This window comes from Siniperca chuatsi, linkage group LG1, assembly GCF_020085105.1.
Source record: "Siniperca chuatsi isolate FFG_IHB_CAS linkage group LG1, ASM2008510v1, whole genome shotgun sequence".
Classification (NCBI taxonomy): Eukaryota; Metazoa; Chordata; class Actinopteri; order Centrarchiformes; family Sinipercidae; genus Siniperca; species Siniperca chuatsi.
In genome coordinates, this window is record NC_058042.1 from 26,569,018 (window position 1) to 26,594,776 (window position 25,759).

At 42.2% G+C, this 25,759-nt stretch overlaps 1 protein-coding gene across 3 annotated transcripts in view; it reads right to left on the reverse strand.

The window, feature by feature from the left end:
• The window catches only part of fto (FTO alpha-ketoglutarate dependent dioxygenase), a 118,922-nt gene that overhangs the window by 80,715 nt on the left and 12,448 nt on the right, over positions 1-25,759 (reverse strand). For all 3 annotated transcript variants that reach the window (XR_006378116.1, XM_044197315.1, XM_044197324.1), the window contains exons 2-7: positions 17,245-17,322; positions 15,986-17,012; positions 13,422-13,547; positions 9,017-9,096; positions 8,528-8,671; positions 2,021-2,140 (exon numbers count right to left, since the gene is read on the reverse strand). Coding sequence is in view for 2 of the 3 variants with exons in the window: in XM_044197315.1 (XP_044053250.1) it covers positions 2,021-2,140; positions 8,528-8,671; positions 9,017-9,096; positions 13,422-13,547; positions 15,986-17,012; positions 17,245-17,322 (1,575 nt within the window). In the remaining variant the exon portion in view is untranslated. The remainder of the gene's footprint in view (positions 1-2,020; positions 2,141-8,527; positions 8,672-9,016; positions 9,097-13,421; positions 13,548-15,985; positions 17,013-17,244; positions 17,323-25,759) is intronic.

Sequence of the window (25,759 nt, forward strand, 5' to 3'; positions counted from 1 at the left end):
AGGAATGTAGGGGGGAACCCACATAATTTAAATATCTCAAGAGTAATTTAGAGAAATGTGTTTTAATCTAACTACAGAAAAGCCACAGCTATCAAAACCTCCAAAAGGAAAATCTATAAGTCACATCTATAAAGTGCCTTTCATCAGCATATCAGAGGTCGATGCCTGTATGTAAATATTGCTTGCAAAAGCAATAATGTTGTCTTTCATCACAATAGTGAGTGATTACATTTATGCATTCACCAGTGTATTATTTTTTTGCAAAGGTTCAGTATACATTTCTGCAGAAGATATACTTGCTTTTGTGTAATTTGACATTATTTGATTAAATGAAATTCAGTAAAATAATTTAAACTGTAAAATGAATGTTGTTAAATCAAAAAAATACTACATATAATTTTGGTCTAAAAAGTATGTTAATATATACCTATTTTCAATTATCTTATTTTATTGATTTAACTTTTTTTATACTAAAAAGTGGCTCACATTTTATTTGCTGTATTGTGTAAAGTCTGATGCTAAGTTTCTACTGCATGACAGAAATCCACGTGTGCCACACACACAAACACACACACACACACACACACACACACAGTGGATATGGTTTGCTTGCCCATTAGAGAGACATTAGACTGAGACACAACAGCAAGGAGAGAGAAAGACCTCACATTTCACTGATGCCCTTTTCTAAATACAGGTCCAAATCACACACTTCATCTGGGCCCGGAGGTGGAGCTCTAGATGAGTTTAGCCCCTGTCTACTACACCCCCCCCCGTTCGACTAAGTGAGAGAGAGAAAGAGAGAGAGAGACTATGACTACAGCCGAGGAGTGTCGGCAGCAGCAGTACTTTTCTCCTCTAGCCCCTGTCTTTATCCCCGCCTGAGCATTAGATGTGATTACTGCTCAGCGCTCGACACTGACAGAGACAGAGAGCTCCCAGAGACAGCAGGAGTGGGTGAGAGACATAAAGAGACACACAGAGAGAGAAAGAGAGAGAGCGAGGGAGCAGAGAGGAAAAGAGGAGCACAGCTCTTTCGCTCCCTCCGCTGCTGCTACAGTGATACAAGAGTGCCCCCTGCTGCTTCTGGTGTCTGGGTGTTAAACACACACACAAACATACATGAACACACACACTCTTTGAAATCTAGCTATGAGAAAGGCACAGCATAGAACCTGTGGGGAGAGAGAGAAAGCGAGACCAGGCATGTATCTGTGTGAGCTGTATCTACAGTGCTGTGTGTGTGTGTGTGTGTGTGTGTGTCTGCAGCACATATGTACAGTACAGAGCTGTGACTAAGGTGACTTAATTATGAGTCTGACATTACTAAATGTGATTCCTTTACAGTGGTGTCTAACTAATAGCTGTGCGCCCACGTTCCTCTCTAATAAAACTTCTGTGAGGCTACAATTAAACACATGACACATCCTTAATAATGCACCGTGGTAAGAAGATAGACAATCCATCGTGTAATTGTAAACACACCCTCCCTTGTGAGAAGCATTACTGGACATCAGATCACTTATGTAGTTTGTATAAGAATCACAAGCAGAGGCATGCTGAGCATTTAGAAAGGTGAAATTCCTATTACTAATTGACAGAATGACTACACTAGTCATGAAGCTGCTCATATTTTGGGGAAACGGTAAACATGTTTTTATTATTATTATTATTATTATTATTGTTTTTTTTGTTGTTGTTGTTGTTGTTATTCACTTTCAATATTATCTGGGTAAAATTTTTAATAGTTAATGTTTTTATTTACAATATATTACATATTGCCATTTAATATATTATTAAAATCAGCGTCAATAAATGTGGTTTTCTATTTTCATATTCATATGAAACTGAGGATGGTGTGTGTGTGTAAACCTGAACTTGTGGGGAAAACAGCATGCAAATTAAAATGGAAATACATGTCATTTAGCCACTGAAGGATTAGTAAAGTAATGTGAGTGACAGTACACTGCGCAGACAGTGCGGCTGCCATGTGACCAGCAGTGTGTCTGAGCAGCCTTACCATCGTCTCCATGAGCCTCCAGTCCTTCTCCAGCTGCTCCATCGGTCTGGTCCACCAGCTGCAGAAGCGGGTGTAGCGCTGGCCCTGAAACCAGTACTGCCGCAGCCACTCGAACTCCACCTGCAGACACACACACACACACACAAGCACACAGGATAAAAAAACTATTGACTAGTTCAGACAGACAACCAGTTTTTCCATGAGTTTATCTAATCTAAAAATTTCTTAAACTGTCACTGGTCCTCAGTAAAAACATTAGACATTACAGCATAGTATTTTATTTAAAGTACTGTAAAAAACTGTTTTATATATTACTGTAAATTATTAAATTATTATATGTAAACATATGAAACATGTACATATGAAACTTTATAATGTCATGCATGTATCCAAATAAATACCAACAGCGTTTTAGCCTCATTTGACAGTTTTATTCCAAAATGGTCTGTCAACTTTGAACAATTATCGAATAAAAAATATATACTGTAGTATCACTTTAGAATACAATCTGAATCTGAAAAGCGCAGCCTACTTACTCTCCTTAAATAGCATCCCACGTTTTAATTTAGCAATAAGAGTAGGTGTCAGACTTTTCAGCTGGTAAATACCTCATCTGTGAATTAAATATTTCACAGTGTTCAGTGTCATACTTAAATATACAGTACTGTTATCAAAACTGCAATGAATTTTATAAATATTATAAAAACTGCTTTAAAAAAATTTCCCCTGGGAATGTATTCATTGTTCTGAATTGTTGTATATTTGTTATGTCATACAATTATTTCAAAATACATTAAATTATTTTAATGAGGTCTCTGAAAGGCACAACACAGTAAAGACACATTTTTTAAAATACATGTGTGAAAAATAGCCCTACTGCAAATAGTACAGATATTGGTCATTTCTACAATTACACCCAGACAAACAGACACACAGTACATTCACACACAAATATGCATATGTCTATTCACACACACACACACCTTCCAATCAGCACACCTGAAAACTCCGCCCTCTTCCTACTCTCCTCATTCTCCTCCCTCCTTCCCCACTCCCTTGCTCCGTCTGGAGATGACAGTCTCGGCTGCCGAGCCGCTCCCCTCTCCTCCACTGGGAGTGTTTTTGTTTCCTGCTCTTTTGAAGTGCTGATTTAATCCTCGCAAGGATGCTTCATGTAGCCAGGTGTAGCCTATCTATTTCTAAGTGTGTCTTTCCGTGTGCATGTTTGTGCGTTTGTACCTGTATGTGCAGCAGTGTATTTGCGCTCCTGCGTGGATCTGTCTACATAGGTGTGTGACTGACTTTGTTAACGTCTGTGCATGAAATTGCCAATGTGAGCGTGTATGTCAAAGATTGCCCCAATTGCCGACAACGTAAATGCGAGACGCTGTGAGTTGCCCTCCCCCAAAACGTCCTACAAAGCATCATCCACCCAAAACAATGCACGCTCCATTTCATTTTGACGCAGACAACTGTACAACACAAAAAAAATCGTTGTATGCATAGGAGTCGCATATCAAATGGGACAGAGAGAGCTATTGTTCCTTTTCTGAAAACTATTTTGTTTATTGTTCTTCTAACAGAGCATTAGCCAATGTATACAACAGGCCCTTTGTAGAGCTGAATGAAACTGAATGAAAAACAATATTTGCTTGTATTTTTTGTTTAATGGGTGCATCTTGTACATATTATTCCATTCAAATAGCACATATTTTTAGGTAAACCAATCATCCACTCTCATCCAACCCAGTCTCATACAAATTATGCTCATATACAACTAATTTGCACTGGCTAATTAGTTTTAACGGACCATGAAACAAATCACTTCTTGATTTTGAGGTATTGACTTAGTATTGAAAAGTCATTGCTGTCAATGACTTGAAACATGAAATGGGACGTGAACCCCGGCCTCTAGTGTTGATGTCAAGTGCTTAGCAGGGCATCCACCCTCACATCCTCCCTAGAACGTTTTGCTGCAGTGCAAGAACATGAAAAATACTGCATTGGAACGAAAGATTGCCAGCAAACACACTCTCACACTTTATGACAGCAGGTTTTTCACCCCGCCTTCAAGTGCGGCCATTCGGAACAACTATAAACACTTAACACAACAACTAGGAACACGTCGTCAGAGAACACATCTTACAAACTAGTTCTAAACAAACATAACCTGACCTTAGGCTAACTAGCAGTAGTAGTAGCAGCATTAACATGGGTTGGAGGTGTGGAGGTATTTGGGTTTCACTTTGCAAAGATGTTTTTCTAAAGTGGTTGTGGTTAAAAAAAACAAACTGAAATATACTGTAGTTTTGAACTCATATCAATTCCCCAACATCCTGATTTTTGCTAATAAAAGTGCCATGGAAAAGGATGAACACTGAGCTGAAAATATTGTGCTTGAAAATTTCCAGTGGTCATTGCTCTGTATTATGAAGCAAGTCACCTACCATCCAGCACCCCAAGCAAGTTAAAACAAAGGGCAATAATTATTTGCACAAACAACTTAAGTAAGGTCTGCTTTGGGTTGAAGCTGTGCACAGAATCATTCTGCCATTTGCTTCCAAAAGGCTCTGATCACAGCGGGGATGACATGCAAGGACTGGGGCATGTCAGGGAGAATACACAGCCAGTGGCACTGCTCAGCAGCCTCTCAGTCACTCCATACAGCCCACCCTTCAAAGAAATGTCATCCTTTATGGTCCCTTCAACACTCTCCAAATCCACTCCCCTTCGATCACTACAGCTCAAACACACAACAAAGCTGCCAAGCGCCGATATCGGACATCCTTTTCTCTCTGTCAGTCCCTCCTTCCATCCCTCTGATTGTCTGCCTGTCCTTTAGTGAGGAGAAACCAACCTGTGTCTCCACTTTGAGCTGACATGGCTGCCTGTCCCCCACTGCGCAGGCCAGTGGCAGCCACAAAGCGGGCCATCTAAAGCTACTGAGGAGTGCTGGCTATGTGGCATTTGGAGTCTGGCCACCCAGCTGAGAGTTACCAAGAGGGGAACTCTGACTAAATGCCACCTAGCAGCAGATCGAAAGTGTGTGCGAAAGAGAGAGTGGTTGTTAGGGCTAGTTTTTCTCAGAGACGGCGTGGGGAAGCGAGAGGGGAGCTAGTGGCTCCCCTATGGCAGTCGCTGTCATCTCTCCAGGTGATGGACACACTAACTAAACATTAGCCCCACATTACTCGACCGGCCGCCCACCATGGCAACTGTGGAGTTAAAGCCAAGTAGCCCCCTTTTTTCCCATTTAATGAGGCACGTTTTTTTTTTTTTTTTTCACACCTTCACAGTATTCCCTGAGCGGGTCCAATCAATTTCCGGGCCAGGGCCCTGAGGTGGGAGCTGATGAGAGTGGGATCGATCCCACTCTGCCGTCCTCTGTTTACCTTTCCATGGCCTCCTCACACATTAGCCAGGAGAACTGGTACCCCCATCTCTCTGTGAGCATCCAGGCACGCAATTTACACTCATCACACACTTGCCACGGTGGTCATACACAAGCTGGGTTATACTGTACATGCACAGATTGCCGTATACATTTCCATATCTATATCCATAAATTAGTAGTGTTCAATTCTTTTTTTCTTTCGTAGGCCACAAATGTAGCTTCCTGTCTTAGGTGCGACTGGAGAAGAGCACCTTCATATCAATGTGACTAACGTCATTAAATTACAGTTCACTCATCAAATCTTCAAAAAACAACAGGAATCTTCAGAAAAGGTGAAAACACATTCACTTTTAGAACATGTTATCCCCTGTGATCTTTATATGTGTAGCATTTTCCAAAAGTGACATTAAAAAATCCAATAAATAAACCCTTAAAATGAACAATAAAAATGTCTCACATGAATTAAGAACAGTGTTAAAGGGTAATAAAACTGGTAAATACAACAGGACTAACAAGTACAAACTACATACTGCACAGGTCTGCTGGCAAAAATATGTTGTGAGAAGTGATTTATAAGATTACAATGATATTGCCACCATAAGCCCCTCAGGAAAGGTGTTTCAAAGCCAAGCAAAGACCTAAGAGCCTGGGGAGACATTTTGGCCTAAAAACAGGACATTGGAAGGTCACACACACCTGCTTCCACACAGTTTACTTTCTGCCAGAACATGTGGGAAAACCTTGTCCCTCCCTTCAAGATTTACTGTGAGGGGACTAGCATCATTAGAGGGGGTCCCTCAGGGCACTCTGTCATACACCCACCTGGGAAGTGACACAGTGGCTTTAAATGAGACAAGACGTTTGCATCTGGGATTAGCATTTCAAAGCCAAACATGCACACGGGGGCCGTGTGGCGATGCTATGTTAGACTACCCCCCCGCCACCTAAGACAGGAGGTGTGATTATAAAGAGACAGTGTGAGGGGCCACGCTTAACAAACAGGTGGGAACTTCGGTTTTCTTCATTTCTGTCTCTGTCTCCCATCAACCCCTACTTCAACTCGACATCCCGCCCCATCCCCGAACACTCATTCTCAGATGGCAGACGTTCTGCTTCATCATCGTCAGACCCGCCCACATCTTCTGACAAGTGTCAACCTCCAACCCCCCCACCCCCACGTTGCACCACATTGCACCACATTGCACAATATCTGTGGCACGTCAGCCGGTGCTAGCTTGCTGTTTAGCACTTTTTAAGGAAAGGCCCATAAGGCACTGCTCAGGTCAGGCTGCCTGCGCGTCTCAGGCTTGTTCGCTCCTCGGTCGTCCATGTCAAACACGACCTGTGCAATATGCACCCGCCAAGCGGCAAAGTGGGCCGCCATCATAAATAACTCCACAAACAATACATCATTTAAGTGGGTGTTCTGCTCTCGTGGGCAACTCCAAACAAATGGCCACATCGATCATTGTGAGTGCCAGGTAGGGTAGGGTTGAGCCCCTGAGAGCACCCCCCCTTACTTAAACATTCACACATACATACATACACACACACACACCTGCTCTTTTATAAATAGCATCCTGTTTTCCTAAATAAACCTGCCTTGCCCTCCGGGTGGGGGCCTACACTTGGTAATCCTGTAGCGCTATGCAGCAAACTAGCAGGTGTTGCTAGCTCAACTAGCACAGCGCTCCTCCTCACACAGACAGCCCTATTGTTTGGCAGGGCTGAATAATTAATATTGTCTACAACCTTTAAACAACCTTACGTCAGACTCATCTGTCATGGCGTCCCACTGAGGGGCCTGGGTGCTTGCGTTGGCTAGGATGTGCGCTTTGAGCCCAGGGGTGTATAGGGGGAGAGGTGAAGTGCTATATTAACAGTTGGCCTGCGGCAAGCTAGCACACGGGGGCTGGTGGCTCCGCAGACGGCACCTCCCGTTTCTCTTTTTTGACCTCACTCTATCCCTCAATAGTCCAAGCCAGTTGTTGTGTGTGAAAGGGGATTAGGGAGGGGAGCAGGGCATGACTCCATCTTTAGATAACATATGGCGAGGCTATTGACTTACGATCCATCACAGGCCAGGACAAATGAGAACAACCTGGATTTCATATTGGAGGCATTTAACAACCAGGTAAGTAGAAGGTAGAAAGCTGGCAAGCTCGCATTCTGCCGTTTACAGATTTTTAACCTGCTATCAGAGGACTGCCAGTATGGTCTGTAAGTCCCAGGATTAAACAGTATCCTGCATGTTTCTGCTGATCAATTTCTTCCATATTGTATAGCACAGTTTCAATTGCCAAAATGTTAGTGTATTTGTAGAGCCTTAATCATACTTTGGCTTGGTAACCCAGCGTCCCCTACATGGGATGGTGCTGACATGATATCGAAACTGTTGACTAGGCTATAGTCCCAAAGATCACCCAGCAGGTATGTATTTAATATCTGCAGTGTACATAAATGTAGATCTTATCAAGTGCACAAAAGCACAAATGCATAGGTTTGTTCAAATAAATTAAATTCCTTAATTAGATATTTATCCATTCATATGCCTAAATTCTCTATATTACATGACAATTTTTTAATATCTTCCGTGATCCTGTCCTGATGAAATCCTGTCATATTTGCATATGGTTCTTAGCCGTTTTTTAACCTCCTTGGAGTACCAGATGGGAGAGGACTACAGCATCAGAACAATTCGGATAGTGTCAGGCAGGTTCATGATCACAGAAAAACATATTAAAACTTTCAAAGGCACGCTAAGCTAAACTTTATTGCCACATATTCTGTTGTCCAATGTGGCAAACCTCATTCATCTGGTACTGCACGCAAGCCAAAACTAAGTTCAAATATTTCCAAATGCCGTTTGATTGAGGTCTGCTGCATAAATAGTAATACAATAATAAGTAATAATACCAACATGTTTTCTACAAGTTAAAAGTTAACATCTACACAGATTTAACAGTGCCAGTACAACTGTTAACAGTTACACACACACACACGAAATCATGCGAAAATCACAGACAAATGTGTGCGCAATCAACCTAAACACCCACAAAAACTAACGTCACGTGCATGCACATGCATGTGAACATACACCGCCATATCCCCACCTCATTGTGAATCTCCTCACAGTGCTTTAGCGTTGTCGGTAGCAGGGCCAGCAGGCTGTGGGAACCTGTCTCTGGGTCAGTGTGCAGGTTGGACAGGGCATCCTGGCACTGCGACTGGATGTAGGTCAGGGTCCCACTGGAACACTGGTAGGAAAGGGACAGATCCACTGTTAAACACATACTGTAACTGCCATGCAGGGTTTAGATAAGACTTGTGAATCAAAAGACAATCCAAAACTTAAGTTTAACATACTGAAATATACATATAACCTCCAGATAGAAGAGGTCTTGATAATTAACCTTGATCTTGATAATTTTGTCAACCAGACACAATGTTGAAGTTTCATTTTACGCAGTCTTTCCATTACATAGTGTGTAAGTACCAGCAGCAGTCCATACTGAAACCAAAGAGGATTGTTGGCATGCTATAAAGCATTTTCACGACAAATTCGAAACAGTGTTTTCCCTTTTAAGCCTGTGACTTCTCACCTCGGCCACTCTGTGTGTGGAGCTGAAGCGTGCAGTGTCTCCAGCTAGGACACAGTGCTGGTGGGTACTGTTCAGGTCATCTGGTAAATACATGGAAGAGAAAACTATCAGAACATGCTAACAATACCACCAACCAACAGAGTAGCGAAGAAGAGTAAATCAGAACTGACAAGAGAGAGAATATTCATCCATCAGAAAGAACTAAGTCATAAAACATTGTAGAGCACAAAATCTCAGCAGAAGAGAATAAGAGTTAAGATTTCATATTTTGATCTTGTGGTTTTAATTAATTATGATAAAGAATAAAACAGACCATGGAAATAAAATAACTGATTACAATCGAAAAACAGATGAAAAGCAGGGCATGCAGGAACATGACAACTAAATCATCTTGCGCGCTCAGACAGATTGCGCTTGGTCCAGCACTGAATCAAATAGAATGAGCAGCATTGTACCATAATTTTAATTAACAAACAAAACCAGATCGCGCTCAATCTGTCAAGATGGAAGAGCCATACCAACAAACATTTGTCCAATATCACAGAAGCTTTACAAAGAGGCCTTACTGCTGGTTCCTGTGTATCCCTCCATGTGTTTCTTTGTGTGTATAGATGTTTCTCAGCTCTGCCATTATTTGCCTCATACCAATAATTAATTTAGCCATGACAGAGCTGTCATTCACAGCACATGTGCATATTTACACCCGCCTTGAGCAAGAGTACACTGGCTAATGCCTGTGATTTGAAAGTCAAACAGCCAAATGCTTTGGGAGCATGATTTTATTGTTTGGTAGGAGAAAAAAAAAGATGGTGACAAACAAAACAACTCACCGGTGTTTTCTTCACCCTGATGAGATTGTGAAGGATTAGGTCTCTGGGCAGAATTACTCTGCGTCTTTAAAACTGTTTATATCCAATAACAAATTATCTCCATCAATCTGCTCTTTTCTTGGCGCGTCTGATGCGTCAGTGGGATCAGGAGGGAGTAGAGGCAAACTCGATAACTGTAATAAATATTTATCTTTCTTTCAACCCCTGCGCCTGCTGCCACTTGTCCTCCTTTTCCAGGAAGCAGGCTTTTAAATATATTGGGTCAACTCTTTTCTCCAGTCCCTCTGTGCATTGGGAGCTGGAAATCTGATTATTGAACAGGCCTGGTGTCAAGACTTGCATTGTTCTTTTTTAACCACTGAAATTCCATTTGGGTGGAAATGATGGTGATTCAATTTGCCTCCAGCAGCTCAGACATTAGCAGTTCAAAAGGGCCAGCCGGCGACAAATGGTGCTGAAAAGACATTATGGTGTCTGTGGTTATACACCATTGTAGTTTTCTTTTAATACCTCAAAACTATCTATCATACGGTGTATGTCACTAAAACAGTGGTACAATATATTTTAACACATGGTTTAGTGATGGCTGCTCTGTCTGTGTATACATGTGTGTGCTTGAGATAGGAGCAGGGGCATGTCCTTCCTCCAATAAGCAGAGGACTGCATTCTTTGCATGTGTGAGAGCGTGTATTTTTGTGCATGTGAGTTGTGCAAATTTAAAGGTGCATGCATATGTTCCTGCTTTATGCCAAGTATTTCATTCAGGTAGACCAACAAAGCGACAGCCAAGAACTGTGTGAGCTGCTATCATTGTGCAGCAGTTGGCCTCTCAAGGGCATACTCACCAAGTGGAGCATAAATCCCCACTGATCCGCGACAGTCAAGTCCCATTAGAATGGTCTGCACAACAGCCCATCACTCTATTATCATGGCTGGCCTGAAACTGACTGTTCTATTGTAAATCTTATCCAGCTAAAGGAGGTCGGCTTCAAGCCCTGTCAAGCTGAATATTAGGTACAGACATTGCTGCTCTCAGATGAAAACACAGCAGCTTCAAAGAGTCAACTTAAGGAATTCATTAAAACCTTACTTACCAATTCCTTACTTGATAAACACTTATTAGTGGCCTGTTTGATTCCATAATGTAGATACAGCAGATAGGTAATCTAATATTCAGTTAGAGAGACGTGATGGTATATGGCTCTTTTCAACTTTTTGTTTGCCTTTAAACAAACATTTAAACAAATATTTTAATTTGATCTCATATATATCAATACTCCTACTGTCACTATGCAAAAAGCATTGCAAATTGCTATTAACGACCTGCATCCCAGTAACTAAAGCAGCTACCTAATAATTATGTATCTAGTGGCTAACAACCATTCCACTGCTGACACTACTAACAACTAGTAACAACCTTGCAAAAACTCAGCAGGAATCGTTCTGTTTATAATAGAAGCTTAGTGCTTGCAGACACAGATAGAGTTAAAACTACGGAGATTGTACAAGTAACATTTTCCCGATGCTAACAAAACAGCAATTTCTCACCTGCCGTGGTCATGCTGATTTCTCCAGAATGCAGTCACTTATAATAGAGAATGTGTTAGCAGAATTTGATGTGGTACACCTTGGTAGGTACCAGGTACTGTACCTGTATAGAATCTGGACAGTCCATGGGCTTGTGCTATAATATGATATGTCCATGCTAAAAAAAAGGCTTAGAGAACCAGTTCTCTTCCTATTTTGAGGTTCTGCTTTTGTACCATAAATCACCTGCATAATTTTAATGCCTTACCAGAGGAGACACTGAATTAAAAGATGGAATATGCAATTCTGAAGAAATCCAATACCATGACAAATACCATGACATAGAGCGAACAATGACACAGCAAGTAATGTAACTAACGTTAGCTAGGTTGTGGGTTAGCAAACTGTCCCTATCAGTAGCTACTGCTGAGAAGCCAGCAGCCAGAGAGGACGAGATAGTTTCCCAGAGCCAGCAAACCAGCTCCAGACAGCGATACTCACAACTCCCCTGCTACTATAGCTAACATCACAACAACAGCATATCTTGGTAAACTAGAAAGTAAGCTGAATGTCCGTGGGCAAGTCATTCAACATTACCTGACACACAAATCATGGCTGGAATGGCTGGAATAGTGTTCGGTCCAAGCCATTTTGTTTATTTCCCATCTACAGACAGAAATGTCCCACACTGTGTCCCACACTGAACGGACAGCTAGCGGACCATGAGGAGATATTTGCAGACAAAAAGATGTGTACTGGATTAGAATCGCATAACCCACCTTTAACTTGTAGAGGTACAGTTCAGTGAAATAAGGGGTAAATTGGATACAAATTTATTGCGCTAACCCAAACCTCTTCTTGAGGAAATGTACGTCTTGTAGTGTGGTTGTATGTTTTGTAGTTGTAGAATGGGCCTTGTGGGCTCTCGGGCTAAAAAACACAACCTGGAACTCAACAAATCAAAAGCATACACAAAAAATACTTTAAATACAGCGCATCTCCTCCAAAATGTATTTGATATAGGCCTGTAAATCACATCAGTTGCATCCCCCTGACTCCAAACTCTGCTCTCAGCTGAAAGCTGCTGTAAATCTTAGCAGTGTATTTATGATTTTGGCATTTATGCAGAGTGCACAGGTAGGGGTTCAGTGTCTTCATAAAAAACACTGACAGTACATGTGATTGCACACTGGATATATGGATTTGATGTATTTGCTGTTGGAGGGATAAAAACAGTGATAAGAGAAAGTCTCTCTAATCACTAGGTCACATACTGTATATATTATCATATATGTAGATAGCTAACAGATTGGATTATAAAATATAGAAAATAAGGAATTAAAAGAAAATTAATTTGATATATTGATTTCTAGATACATTTTGGGTGCAGTTATGATGTTAGAAATGTAAGGTTGGCAGGTGGAAAGAAGCGGTTTGAGACATAGTGGTTTGGGACCAGGGGCCCTAACTTCTTGTTCATCTGAACACAAGCTTCTGCTGTGATATGGATAAATGTCCTCACACTCAGAAAATATGAGAAAGCTTGGAAGGGGCCCACAGGGCCGAAAAGAGGAGGGTGGAGGTGCCTGCTGCAGCCAAAAGCATTAAGCTATGATTTACACCCCTGTGGCTCGCTGTCTGTCCTCTCCATAGAGACATAGTCAGCACTGGGTCACAGGACTTCAAAAAATAACATTTGGTTTTCCTAACCTCTCTAATGCACACAATTTCATGGAACCTTAAAGCTCCGTGTTCAGGCCAAGTAACCCCTCTCACACACACGCACGCACACACACGCCTCAGCTCCATTTCTCCTGCAGAGAGGGTTAGAAGAAGAGAATAGAGCATGAGAGTGAGAGTGAAGTGCATCCTGCTGGTATGGGTCATTTGGGACAAAGTACAAGAAACACTAAAACACAGGGTAATAAAAGTGTTCCTTCCTCCAAAGTCAGACATGGTGGTGAATGTGGCTGAGTAGTGTGAGCAACATGTTTACATGTGCATGTGTGTATGTCTGTGCATGTGTGTTTATAGAGAAGATTTAGTACCTCTCATGTAATAGCAGTCTCCAGACTCCAGTGGCAGCATCAGGCCAGGTGTGTGGATGTCCCAGGCTACCTTGAGCCCAATCCTCCAGCATGCCTTCTCACCGCTGCCTCCCTCACTGCTCTCACCTGTCAGTCACACACAGCCCAACTCACTGTAATATTTGCATTTTATATTTATATTCACATTTCAGGCTTTTGGTTTGACAGTTTCACCCAGCGTGACTTAAACTGAGTGTAATAGTGCAATAGGCTTACATTTAAATTCCTCACATTTTTATGGAAAAACTTGTTTTTTCAACAGCTTTTTTAACAAAATATTAATTTAACCACTTTTTCACAATACAAGTGATATCTGCATCATGCAGTGCTAAAATACCAAAACAATGGCAATTTATCAGCAGACATGTAGCCCAAAAAAATAAATAAAACTAAATAAAGGGTTACCACTTTAAATAGTAAGGAGCACAATGATTAAATCCATACCACCCAAACAACGGATGTAAGTAAGATGTAAGCCTTTGTCTCCAGAAAGTAAGAATCCCTTAGCAGAGCAAAGATGATATGTGTTGCTGTGATCATATTGACTGTTAGCACATGATCTTTATGCTATCATTATGCCCTGCAAGAGGAAATAGTTGGATAAAAGCCCTTGATGTTGTTTAGTGAGTGTGTGAGAGTGTGTTATTGGACAGTAGGCATCCTATGATATTCCTGTTTCTGAACCCATTCACTGTAACCACCTCTCCTGCTCTTCTTTCTCCTTCCATTCCTACATGGCATACTAAGAAAAAAAGATTTGGCTTGGCTGGCCAACACCCTTCAGCAAAATCAATACTAAAGTCTTTCTGGGCCTCTCTGCCCCACAGCTGCCTTTTCCTTTGCTCAGCACGGATAAATAGTAACTTAATTTCCAGCCATTGTGCTCTGAGAGCCAGCTAATGACAGCACTCCCCAAGGCCTCAGGAATGGTGGAAGATCATCCTCCGCGCCGGAAAACACTCAGTCGTGGCAGATTCCTTTGGATCAGCGCAGCTGGGAAAAACACTCAGAACACTTCTCTGGCTGAAGCAAAGAATAAGGTGTGGCTGCTCAAAGAGAAAAACAAGCCTCTCAAAGGGAGCAGGTGTCATGCTAAACATCAAGTCTGTATACATTTAAGCTATCTAATGTGCTGTGTTTCTTTCTTTTCAGGGACATTGTAAGAAACATGAACTTATTGTAAAACTGCAACATTCCTCAACGTAACAATTTCATTAGCCTGGTTCTGGGAGTTCTCAGAGCCAGCCACTGGAATATAGCTCAATGGCGCTCTGATCAGACTTTCCTCTCTAAAGTATGGAGCTGTGGGGTCATTCAAGACTAGAAAAGACACAGCTGCTAAGCACGGCAAGGTGTTATGCCATAGTGTTTGAAGCCTGTGTTCACAGGGTCAAAGTTGAAAAGGCCTAGAACAAATCACTGAAGCAGACCTCTGGAGCAGGTGTTTTTGGTTATGAAACCCCAATAATGAAAGCCTAGCTATAAAATGTGTTGGGATGTCAGAGCAGTTGGCACTGCACCAGTATGATACTGTAAAATTCCAATTTCAAGACACAGATGCAGACAGTGTAGTAACAGTACATGTACTGTATGTTTGCTGAACCACAGCTGCACCTTTATCTGCCTCCACAACAGGAAATCAGGTCTTGCTCTCCTTTCAGCCTTTGAAATGTGCAAGGAATGATCTGGAGAGGAGCTTCATTAATCATTAGTGTCATGTGTATTTTGTATTGTATATTATGCAAACTTTGTTTGAAATTGAAAACAATAAGACATACAAACTACAAGGTAACATTTCAAATAAAACATTTTTGACATGGTGGTACTGTCTTCTGTAGTTGTTTTGCATATGCTCTAGAAAGCAAAGTTTCTCTCACCGAGATTCTGTATCAACTCGATCAGCAAATACTATCAGCTCTTGAAAGAGTGCACTTTCCATAATTAGGAGACATCGTATTATCCATACAGTACAGTCTATGAACACTTATCAAAGCAGGGCTCATTATTCCATATCAGATAATTGCACATCGATCATTTCTTGGGGAAATGATTTAGATGAGATGCAGTGTGTGTGATAAGGCCTGTTTGTTAGACTGCACCATTGAGTGCATGTTAAGAGCTCAGATCCAAATGTCTGTGATCTCCCAACGCACATCGGCGATAAGGCTGTCAGCAGCAAGCCAGTGATGACATTTGATAATGCCCTGACACTATCACATAGATGGATCTGATGGTTGCCTCACCAGAGGCCATGTCTACAGCTGCTGCAGGGCCATAATACACAAGGTTAGCTGCATCTGATCCACCATAAAGCAACCAAGATAAGTTGATGGGATATTGAAGTGAAAGAAAAAAAGGAATCTTAATTTCAGACACAACATGAAAAAGACTAGCATGATATACGTTGGATTTAAATAAAATAAACTTCAATAAAAGATTCTAAAGTGTTAAATCTACAGATCTCAACTATTGTTATTCAATTAGCACAATTATGACGAGTACGCTATTTTATCTTTGACCCTTACCTTTGTCATCGTGACAGCTATAGCTGTAAACAGCCACTGGAGAATGACTGATGAGGTTCTCATCGTGGTGCCACCCTACTGCCATTTTCCCCATGCCATAGTAAGGCTCCTCTTTGAGTTGGCTCATGGCTGCTGGGTCCATGTAGTTGAGTAAAGTGACATTGAACTTGACCGGACCGGTGCATACCTGCGGAGGACTCGGCTGGGAACAGCCCTGCCCACTTGACTGTTCCTCCTTGCCCTCAGTGTAGTAATCTGACATGCTGTGCTTGAGTTGGGCCACAGGTTTCTTCTGGGCCCCTAGTCCCACAGGTTCAGTCTCTGTGCCACTGATGGCCTTAGGCGCCCAGCCGGGGAATTTTCCTTCACTGTGTTCCGACCCTGCTGCAACACTTGGTTTGACCTGAGAGGACTCTCCCTCCTCACTGCTATGTTTGGACTCAGTCTCCCATTCTCCTTCTTGTTTTGACACAGAGCAGCCTTCTTCACTGTGTTTTGACTCAATGTCCCACTCCTCGCTGTGCTTGGACTCTGTGTCCCCCTCCTCACTTTGTCGGGACTCCGAGTCCCCTCCTTCACTATTCTTGGAGTCTTCACTGTGCTTAGACTCTGTGTCCCCCTCTTCACCCTGTTTGGCCTCTGCACCCGCCTTCGCACATTGTGTTAGCCTGTCTCCTTCCTTCAACTGAGACACATCAGAGCAGAAGAAGGTGTTAAGCTCCCACAATGCCTTGCAAGCAGCCCTAAAGTCAGGGTCACAACAGTTTTGTCCTTTGACCTCAGTGTCCTCACTGTGCCAGGGGATGGCAAAGAGCCGTGTGTCCAGATAGCGATAGGTGTGGCCCGGCTCACCCATCAGAGCCCGTGACACGGCGGTGAATACATCTCGCTCACGGACGCGAACCAAGTCCCTCAGGAGGCAGCCTTTCCTTCTCAGGGTGAGCAGAGCTGCCTGCACCCGACCATGGAGCTCAGCAGGCAGTGAGCAGGATCTCCTCAGAACCAGGCCAGAGTAACTGGAGTCCCACTTGGAAACACAAGACATTCTTATCATAACTGATCATGACGTACAAAAACACAACACATCTTACTAAAACTGAATTACAATCTCATTTGCTAAAAACTCTCTCAGATCTTCAGCAAAATGTTACACGGTACAGGGCTGTAGCAGCAGGTTACAGTAGGCAAAGGCTGCTGTAGGCCCTTTAAAGCAGAAGTCCAAGCATCATTAGCATTATCTGGAAGTGTGGCTGACTCACCAGTTGCTGAAAGCCCTGATCTGAAGGTCCCAGAAAAGGGATCTTCTGGTTCCCTAACTCCTGCAGTAGCCTCCGCCTCTGTGGAACACAACACAGTAAAATAGGCTGATAAGTAGCAGCAGGAACCTTTTTTTTTTTTTTTCCCCCACATACTCACGTTGGTGTCTAAGTTATCAATTACCTCAGCTTTTATATTCTATTCAAATATATTCAGCATAGGTGTCATTTACACTGGGGACATGTCCCTACCACTTTTTGAAATGGCTGATTTTGTCCCCATCACTTTTTAAAAGCATAATTTGTTAAAACAATTAATAAAAAATCTAATCAATGATTTGAGTTTATTTTAAAATTATGATGGATAAATAAATAGAAATAATCTAATCCCTGCTCCAGTTTAATTTATGTTCTTACATATCGATATTTAAACCTTATGCTTAGAATGAGTCATGATTGGCTGAACTTGACTCATGAACTCTTGTGAACGCTCTTAAAAAAGTATGCAGCATCGAAACAACACAGCAGTTGAACTTAACATCTAAAGGTAAGGTTGATTTATTATCTTTAGCTAACGTTGTTAGCTAAGGAACGTTATTCCTTCAGTTGTTTCTATTTTGTCATATTTTAGGGCAGTGATATTTGATATTATTATCGCTGGGCTGGTACTTTCTACAGTAGATGTGATTTTGGTATTATTTGATTGACATGGTGTTGCAGCTGAGGATGTGTTTGATGACCGTTACTTGTGCGGTCGATGTTGATGTGCATTTTATGCTGAGTTTTTTCGTATTATCGACTCTGTAGTAGCCTAGGCTATGCCCTTTTGATGTTGCATTATGCAGTTTTTTTTGCAGACCCGCCAAAATAATCTATTCTGACCTTATACTGACCCATTACATTTCCTAAAATCGCATATGAAGACCGTTTAAAAAATGTTTTTTTCTTTATGTCCCCACCAGTTTTCAACACAAAGTGACGGCCTTGATATTCAGTGTATAACTTTTGGGGAATCTGTGTGCAGAGAAGGTGTGGGGGGCAAATTGTACATGACTGGGATAAGAATCTGTACAAAAAGACAGAGCTTGTGTGACACAAATCTTTTATGGCCCTGTATGGCTTACATATATAGAGTGCTCGAAAACACAGATATGAACAAAAAACCTTTGAACCAATAAACTCCCAGAGTCTGGCAATACTGCCACATCCACTGAGGCACTTCATTTCCAAGTACTAACAACACAATCTTTGGATACAAGATTGCCTTTTCCTAGAGGGGACGTAGCATTTAGTGACCTGAATACATTTCCAACCCTCTTACATTGCCTCACAATAATTCTTTAGAAATAAACAGTTACTTCTTTAGTGTGAAATGTATAAAAACGTCACATACAGGAGTATAGGGACTAACAAGAATAAACTGTTAAACTAAAATCAAATCATACAAACTGACCAGGTATTTGAGAATCAAATTAACAAACACATTTTAACAAATGATGCTTTCAAAACTGGCTGAGATAGCACAGGAACCTGGTAACCAGTCATTTTCATTGACGTCTCACATTTTTATGATTTTGTGAAGGCTGCCATGGGGTTCCTCACAACCTTATAAAAGATGCCCTGTGCCATACAGAGCTCCTCCAATAAAAGCGTCAACCTGGTGGAAGGATCAAAGTACTTTTCATTGGGACGCATTCCATTCTGACCTGTAAATCCAATGGCAACTGGCATAAAAACTATATGCCCACATAAATTTCACAACTACCTCTTCTTCCCCTCCAGTATGTGCTTGTGCGAAGGTATGTGTACGTGGAGGGGTTGTATCTATGCGCGTATGTGGGTTCAGAACCTCATATTCATTCCCCACAGGTGCACACACACACAGCCTCTGCATGGTGTCTCAGCAGTAGGGGAAGGAGAAATGTCACCGACATGCCACTGTCTTTTTACATCTTTTTTTTTACATCATGCATGAATGGCCTGTGCATCAACCACCAAGCGGTTGTAATAGTTTAAGGAGAACCGACCCTGTGTATATTTCCAAGACATTTACAACAAGCATCTCACATTTCTTATGCCCTAATAATGCCAAAGACCTCATGTACAGGGAATATGGGAACCGGCTGCCAAAATATGTCCTGACTTTAAGAGTGAAATAAAATGTCCTGTTAATAACATTAAAGTGCAGGTGTAAAAAGATGTGTGTCCTGACTCAAAAGGGGGCTGGATCAGAAAGAGGGCAAGCGGTGAAAGTATGTGCATTAAAGACGGGAGGGAGGAAAACAGATCCCAATAACAGAGGCAGAAGAAATGGGAGGGCATCGGATCTGAAGCAGTTTGGTGAATTTACCTTCAGGGGTGAATCTTTACCTTAGGCTAAACAACACCTGCTGAAAGTTTCCTTAAAGGATGCACAAGTGTACAGGCCTTCCAAGTTATTCTGTAACAAATAAAAACAGACTTGCAGACAGTAGGAATCTAAAAAACAAAACAACATGCACTATTCATGGCCAGACTGCATTCAAAGGCAGTTGGAAGAAATTGACAACCTGACACACATTCATTGGTGTCAAATTCTAACTTGTGACAGAAGCTCAAGATATCAAGGTGAGGCTCTGGGCTAGTGTTGTATGTGTATGCACCTGTGTGTATCTGTGTGTGTGTTTTTATCTGTGTGCCTCTGTGAGTCTGTACAAATCCATATCCTGGCATCCATCTACTGTAGATGTGCGCATGTGTGCACATAAGTAAGAGCATTACAGTCTGCTTTAGTCACAGTGCGCAAACCGCTACTGTTTACACAAGCACAAAAGTGTGCCTTCATACTGTGTGTGTGTGTGTGTGTGTATAAGGCTCCAATAGATACATGCCCATCCTAAAAAAACACACAGCCGGGGTAGCGAGCATGATGCCTCAACCCCAATCGCACACAACCAGGGCTGTCACACACATGTCAAATACATCAAGCTACTAAGAAATTCCACAGAAAAAAAGGAAGACAAGAAGTTACCGGAGCCCTCTGAAGCAGATGGAGTCTCTCAGTATCAGAGGACTGCTGTGTCTGTTTTCCCATCTCTGTGTCTGCACCTGATTCTAGAAGGAAAACCACAAGGCGCAAAAAAAGGTCTGCGTTTCCACTTAGACCCAAGAAACGAGATTACCAATCCCATAATAACATGGATGCTTCACGGTAGCCGTGCCAACCGTCTGCGCTGAGTGATATATCTGATGCTTTTTTTCCTTTTTTTAATCTCTCTTTTCCTTGATGGGATTATTCCCTCAGACGGACTGTTTATCACAGAAAAACATATTAGGTAGAATAGAACTCAATTGGTTTGCTTTCATCTTGGCCTATAAGAGATATCAAACTGTGTACTATATATTTATTAATTTCATTTATTCCCCATCTGTGACACTTCAATGGACACTTTCTTCAAAGCGTTCTTTGCAGAGTAGATTAATGTCCAGTGCTTAGCATCAATAGCTCAAAAAAGCCAGATAACTCTGCTGCTGCAGGGATAAAAACACTTCCAGTCTAATGTGTGTGCCCCAGAGGGTCCACTGGAACATACTGTATGTGGTACGACTGCTGAAGGACAACACAAGTCCCACTGGACTTGACTAGATTTGACTGATGCATCATAAACTGTAGACAAAAGCTACAATGTAGAGTAAGCCTTGAAGATGGCTACATGGCAGCACTTCTTGTGATTTCCAGTGCGCACTTGTCGGTTAGTCATGTTTAGTAAGACAGAAATTCTTCTTTCCATCTTGGCTGATATCTATAGTTTCTTCTTATGCTTATACACTACAATGTGAGGCAAGAGGTATACCATGTTTTCTTCAAGACCTCCAGACAAAGGAGGGCAGCACTTTCTCTTTCGATGCAGACAGAAAACCTTGGATCTCAAACAGGCCTTGTGCAGCCCCGGGGATGACGTGATGAGAGATAGCTGTGTAATAGAGCTCTGTGTTTAAACAGCAAGCCATTGGTACTTGTGTGACACCCATTTCAAAACTGGTTCTCTTCTGCAAAAGTGATGGTGAGTCAACAGTTTTGACAAGTCGGCTGTAAAACGTCGGACTCAAACAGACAGACTACCCGTGTACATCAAAGGTGCTTCCGCCCCGGTCCATTTGGCACCAGATTGCAGAATGTAGGGAGGTTGCGTGAAGCGGCACAGGGCGTAGAGAAGGGCAGGGAGTGCCCACCTCACCAGAACATTTGTGTTTAAATGTGTGATGCACAGAAAGAAATAAAGTCTGTAGGAGCCTTGAATTCAGCTTTGAACTTTTAGTTTGTTCCATAAAGGTCTCTATAGTTCGAGGTCTACCTCATCTTTAGGGTATGCCACTAACTTGGTGAGATAACACAGCACCTAGGTGCCACCACACACAAATACACAAGCACACACTGTACACGACCACATATGCAGAGAGAGGTTCCACTTTTGTAGCAGTTCTTCTTGCTGCAGAGTTTTATCACTTTATCACAGCGGCTCCAGTATTTGTTTTAATGTCGGAAATGGCCCTTTTCAACTATTTCACAGATTATGCTTCTTCATTTCATGCATGCCAAACTAAAAAAAACATTCAAGGCAAAAATTAACCATTCTCACTTCTGACATTATGTTTATAGCCACTTGTGGCATTCATTTATTTTAAAAACACCAGTTAGAAGTTTGGTGACTCAATGTGACTGGGCAGACTGGTCAATGGCTAACTGGAATGTGTGGGAGTTGAGTGGGGGCGTTGGTAATGTGTAACTCCATGTCTCCACACTCCTGCTCAGGACCAGCTTATGAATATGAATTGGACTGTGAGAGCCAAAGGTCAATCAGGAGGATGTTGCCAGAAACATAAAAAAAATTGGCTTTTCAGCAACTTTTCTGCTAAAAGTCTGGATAATCTGTATTATCCTGAGATGTAATTACAGATTCAATTTGGCATGTAGGTCTAGCCTACATTCGCAAATCATGTTTAATGCAAGGATGTCCATCCAAGCTCATGCAAACAATATGGATCAGAGTTTATGTCAGTGACTAAGAACATAATCCTCCACGTTTCTCTTATAAACACATATTGCAGATACGCTAAAAGGTTTGGGTCATATTCAATTCATCAATCCAGAACCTTTGTTTGTTTTTTTTCCATTAAAAATTGGAAAAATATATATACCCAGAAATAACTGAGGATGAATGCTATGCCATTAACCACTGCATATTTGTTCAAATCAATGAAGTGAGAATTCTGTATATATCGACAGACACGTTCAGTATGAGTTCAGTGGGGGTCCACAGGTGGGGTAAGTGATGACAAATGGCAGACAGGCCGGCTCTGGCCCGTTAATTGTTGTTGGAGGCTGAGGGCTGCACTGTTCATTTCACCTCACGACAGGTCGACGGGGGACGTGATCATTAATATTAGAACATTTCCATCCATCTACCTGAACGAGAGGCCAGTCATTTAAAGGGCTGGCGCTGGGTAGACCTTTCACGCCCTGTTTATAACACTGATCTAAGCACATTACCAGAGCTGTGGGGGACCACTGCCAGTCATTAATTAGATTCACACACACACACACATAATGTGACCACCTTTATTGGCGCCCAGTCACATTTGAAAAATGTCACACGTGCGAGATAAGGTACACTAACACACACTCGGTGTGTCATTTTGACTAAACATCAAAAGTCCTGTCCAATTCTCTCTTTGTGAGCCATGTGTACACTTTCTCACACACACTTACTTACTTAAAGCTACTCTTCCAGTCATCCCAGGGTACGTGTAATTCTGTCAGGTGCAGAGTATGTGTGCATGCGTGTGACAGAGAAAGAGATGAAGGAAAGAAGTACTGGACCTCATCTGTTTTTTGAACTCTGCATCTCTCTCACTGTACCTGACAGGCTTACAGAGTGACCCAGGTCTCCAGATCAATCATTCAAAAGTATTTACAAATGCACAAAGCCAGACACGGACAGGTTGGCACATGGCCACTCTGTTTAAGTGCTTTTCAATGTGTCTGTGGTGTCAACATCTATTTCACACTTATCTACACCTCAAAGGGGAAAAAAATATGTTTCTGTGACCTTTAGCAAGTGTCAAACCTGGAGAGAAGAAGAGAGGAAAAGAAGAGAAAGAGAGGAGGGCGGTTTAAGAAATCTGTCAATATATGCCTTACATAACCTTTTTATTTATCCGGGAGAGACTAACTGAGCATTCTCTTTATCAGAAACATACTAGCGGCTTCACACACAGGAGCTGCCCAGTACATCTAAAGATTTCTGGTGGACAATAAAAAAGTTTCTCTGTTCTTTGCTGGAGGAACTGGGGGATCAACGTCCAGTTCAAGAACATCTTGAGCTTTACACCCTGCGCAGGATTTGAACTAGCAGCCTTGTCGTCACAAGAGCCGTATGAACTCTTGGCTGCCACCACTGATATGCAAGGGCCGTTTGCCATTTTGCCTTAATTGTTAGTTTGCGGTCAGGCCATAATGTTTCCATTAAGATTATGTTGATCGAAAAAAGCTTTTTAGTTTTCACCTTCAAATTACAACATGCTTTCATGAGGTCAGCTGTTTTCCATGCGAGGGGAATATCAGGGGAAAGAGTGAGAAAATGAGGTAGGAGAGGGATGGAGGGGGGAAAGAGAAGAGAGGAAGGAGAGTGTTGATTGAAAGACTGTGATTAGCAGTTTTCAGGGGGGCACCAGGGCCACTGAGTTGTTCTAACAGGGTTGTCGCGTCTCGAGGTGCAGTCAAGGAGAAGTCAGTGCTTTAGAAAGCTCCCTCGATTTCTCCATTTCCCCCTCCCTCCCTCATTTGCTCTCACCACCCAGCCACACTTTTCCTGCCCCTCCAAAAAATCAATATGGCTGTGCAAAGTGCAGCTTGGCCCAGGGGGAGGGCCAGCTAGCTATAGGGGCTAGATGCGGAGCTTAAAGGGAGGACAAGAGGCGTCCTCCAGGCCTGTCCCACAGGCAGTGTCAAGGACAGACCTGAGAACCAGAGGACTGAAGCCACCAGATTGCCCTTCCCCTCTGCATCTCGCCTTCTCGCTCTCTCTCTGCTGCCCGGGCTGGGCTGGCTCAGCAGGGCAGAAGAGATCGATAAGCAGGTGGAGCGTTTAAAATCCCCAGCTCAAGAGGCTGACGTTACGCTCCTCAGAGCACAGTAGACCAACACATCGCTCAGGGCAGAACAGCTGGATGGATGGATGGATGAGTGGGTGTATGGTGGTCGCACCTAGTCATTGAAAGGTTTGTGATTTGTGACAATAAACAATTCAATAGCACTTAGCCATACACAGTGTCTGAGGGGTGTAGAGCCAGACTCTTCACAAACACTGCCATTTTCTCAACATGTCACAGATCAGTAGCACTGAGGCAGGTCAGGCAGCTATAGACCAACTAAGCCCGGTAATGTCACTCTAAGGCAGTACCTGTATTGCTGCAGCTGTAATATACTGTTATAGAATAAAGCATCAAAAATGGCCTCAAAAAAAGAAAAAATTGGCATGTACTATCATTGTCAACAGCAGTGTTCCTCATTTCCATACAGTAGGCTTGACGAAGAAGCGTGTGCATGATGTGGATGAAGTGCACAAGGAGGATTTCAGTCCTGCCGTGTGTCTCCGTGTGTGAGTGACTGATCACAGTAGAAGTGGCTTGTGTCTCTAATCCAGTACCACTGTTAGACAGTGCAAAGACCCGGCTCTGTGTACACGGCACGGGTTGATCAAACCCATCATGTGACAAGCAACCTCTTCAAATGACGATGATTTCCCAGCTCTGTGTCCTTTCAGCTCCATATTAGATCATCTTCCGACACTACCGAGTCTGGTACTTCATCTGGGATAAAGATGATGGGCAATCCGACCGGAGGGGTTGGGAGTCAAGGGTAAACGAGGGGCTAAGACAGGGGTACTGTGCCGGATTGGCTGACAGCTGTGACAATTATCATGTGGTATATTATAACCTTATGCTAAACATAAGATTTGATATAGTATGTTGCCTGACAAAACACTTCAAGGATATTTTATCATCAACTCAGCTGTGTGTCAGCTTAACACACAACACATAAAATTAGCCTTTTTGGAGGAAACAAATATCAGAAGATCATACTACATATCAAAAATAGAGAGGATCCTATCTGTTTCAATTTTCCAGAGCAGGCCTTAGTGGCCTACACATCAAAATCTAGTTGTTTTACTTTTCTGCTATCAACTACATCATATTTTTTCTAAAGACAACTAGACACACAACCTCCTGAATTATTTGTTGAGACCTAGTTGTTGAAACTGAGTTTTGAATATGTTATTATTAACAAGCTAGAGCAGTGGCCTAAATTTAAATGCTGACAATCACTTAAGCCACTAGAAAAACATATGGCGCAAAACAGATGTGGACTTAACATCTAGGACAGGTCTAATTCTATCTCATGTAGTCTTTGACCCAGATAAACTGGCATTATGATGTGACCTCAGATTAATATTGAATTAAGGACCGAATATCATTT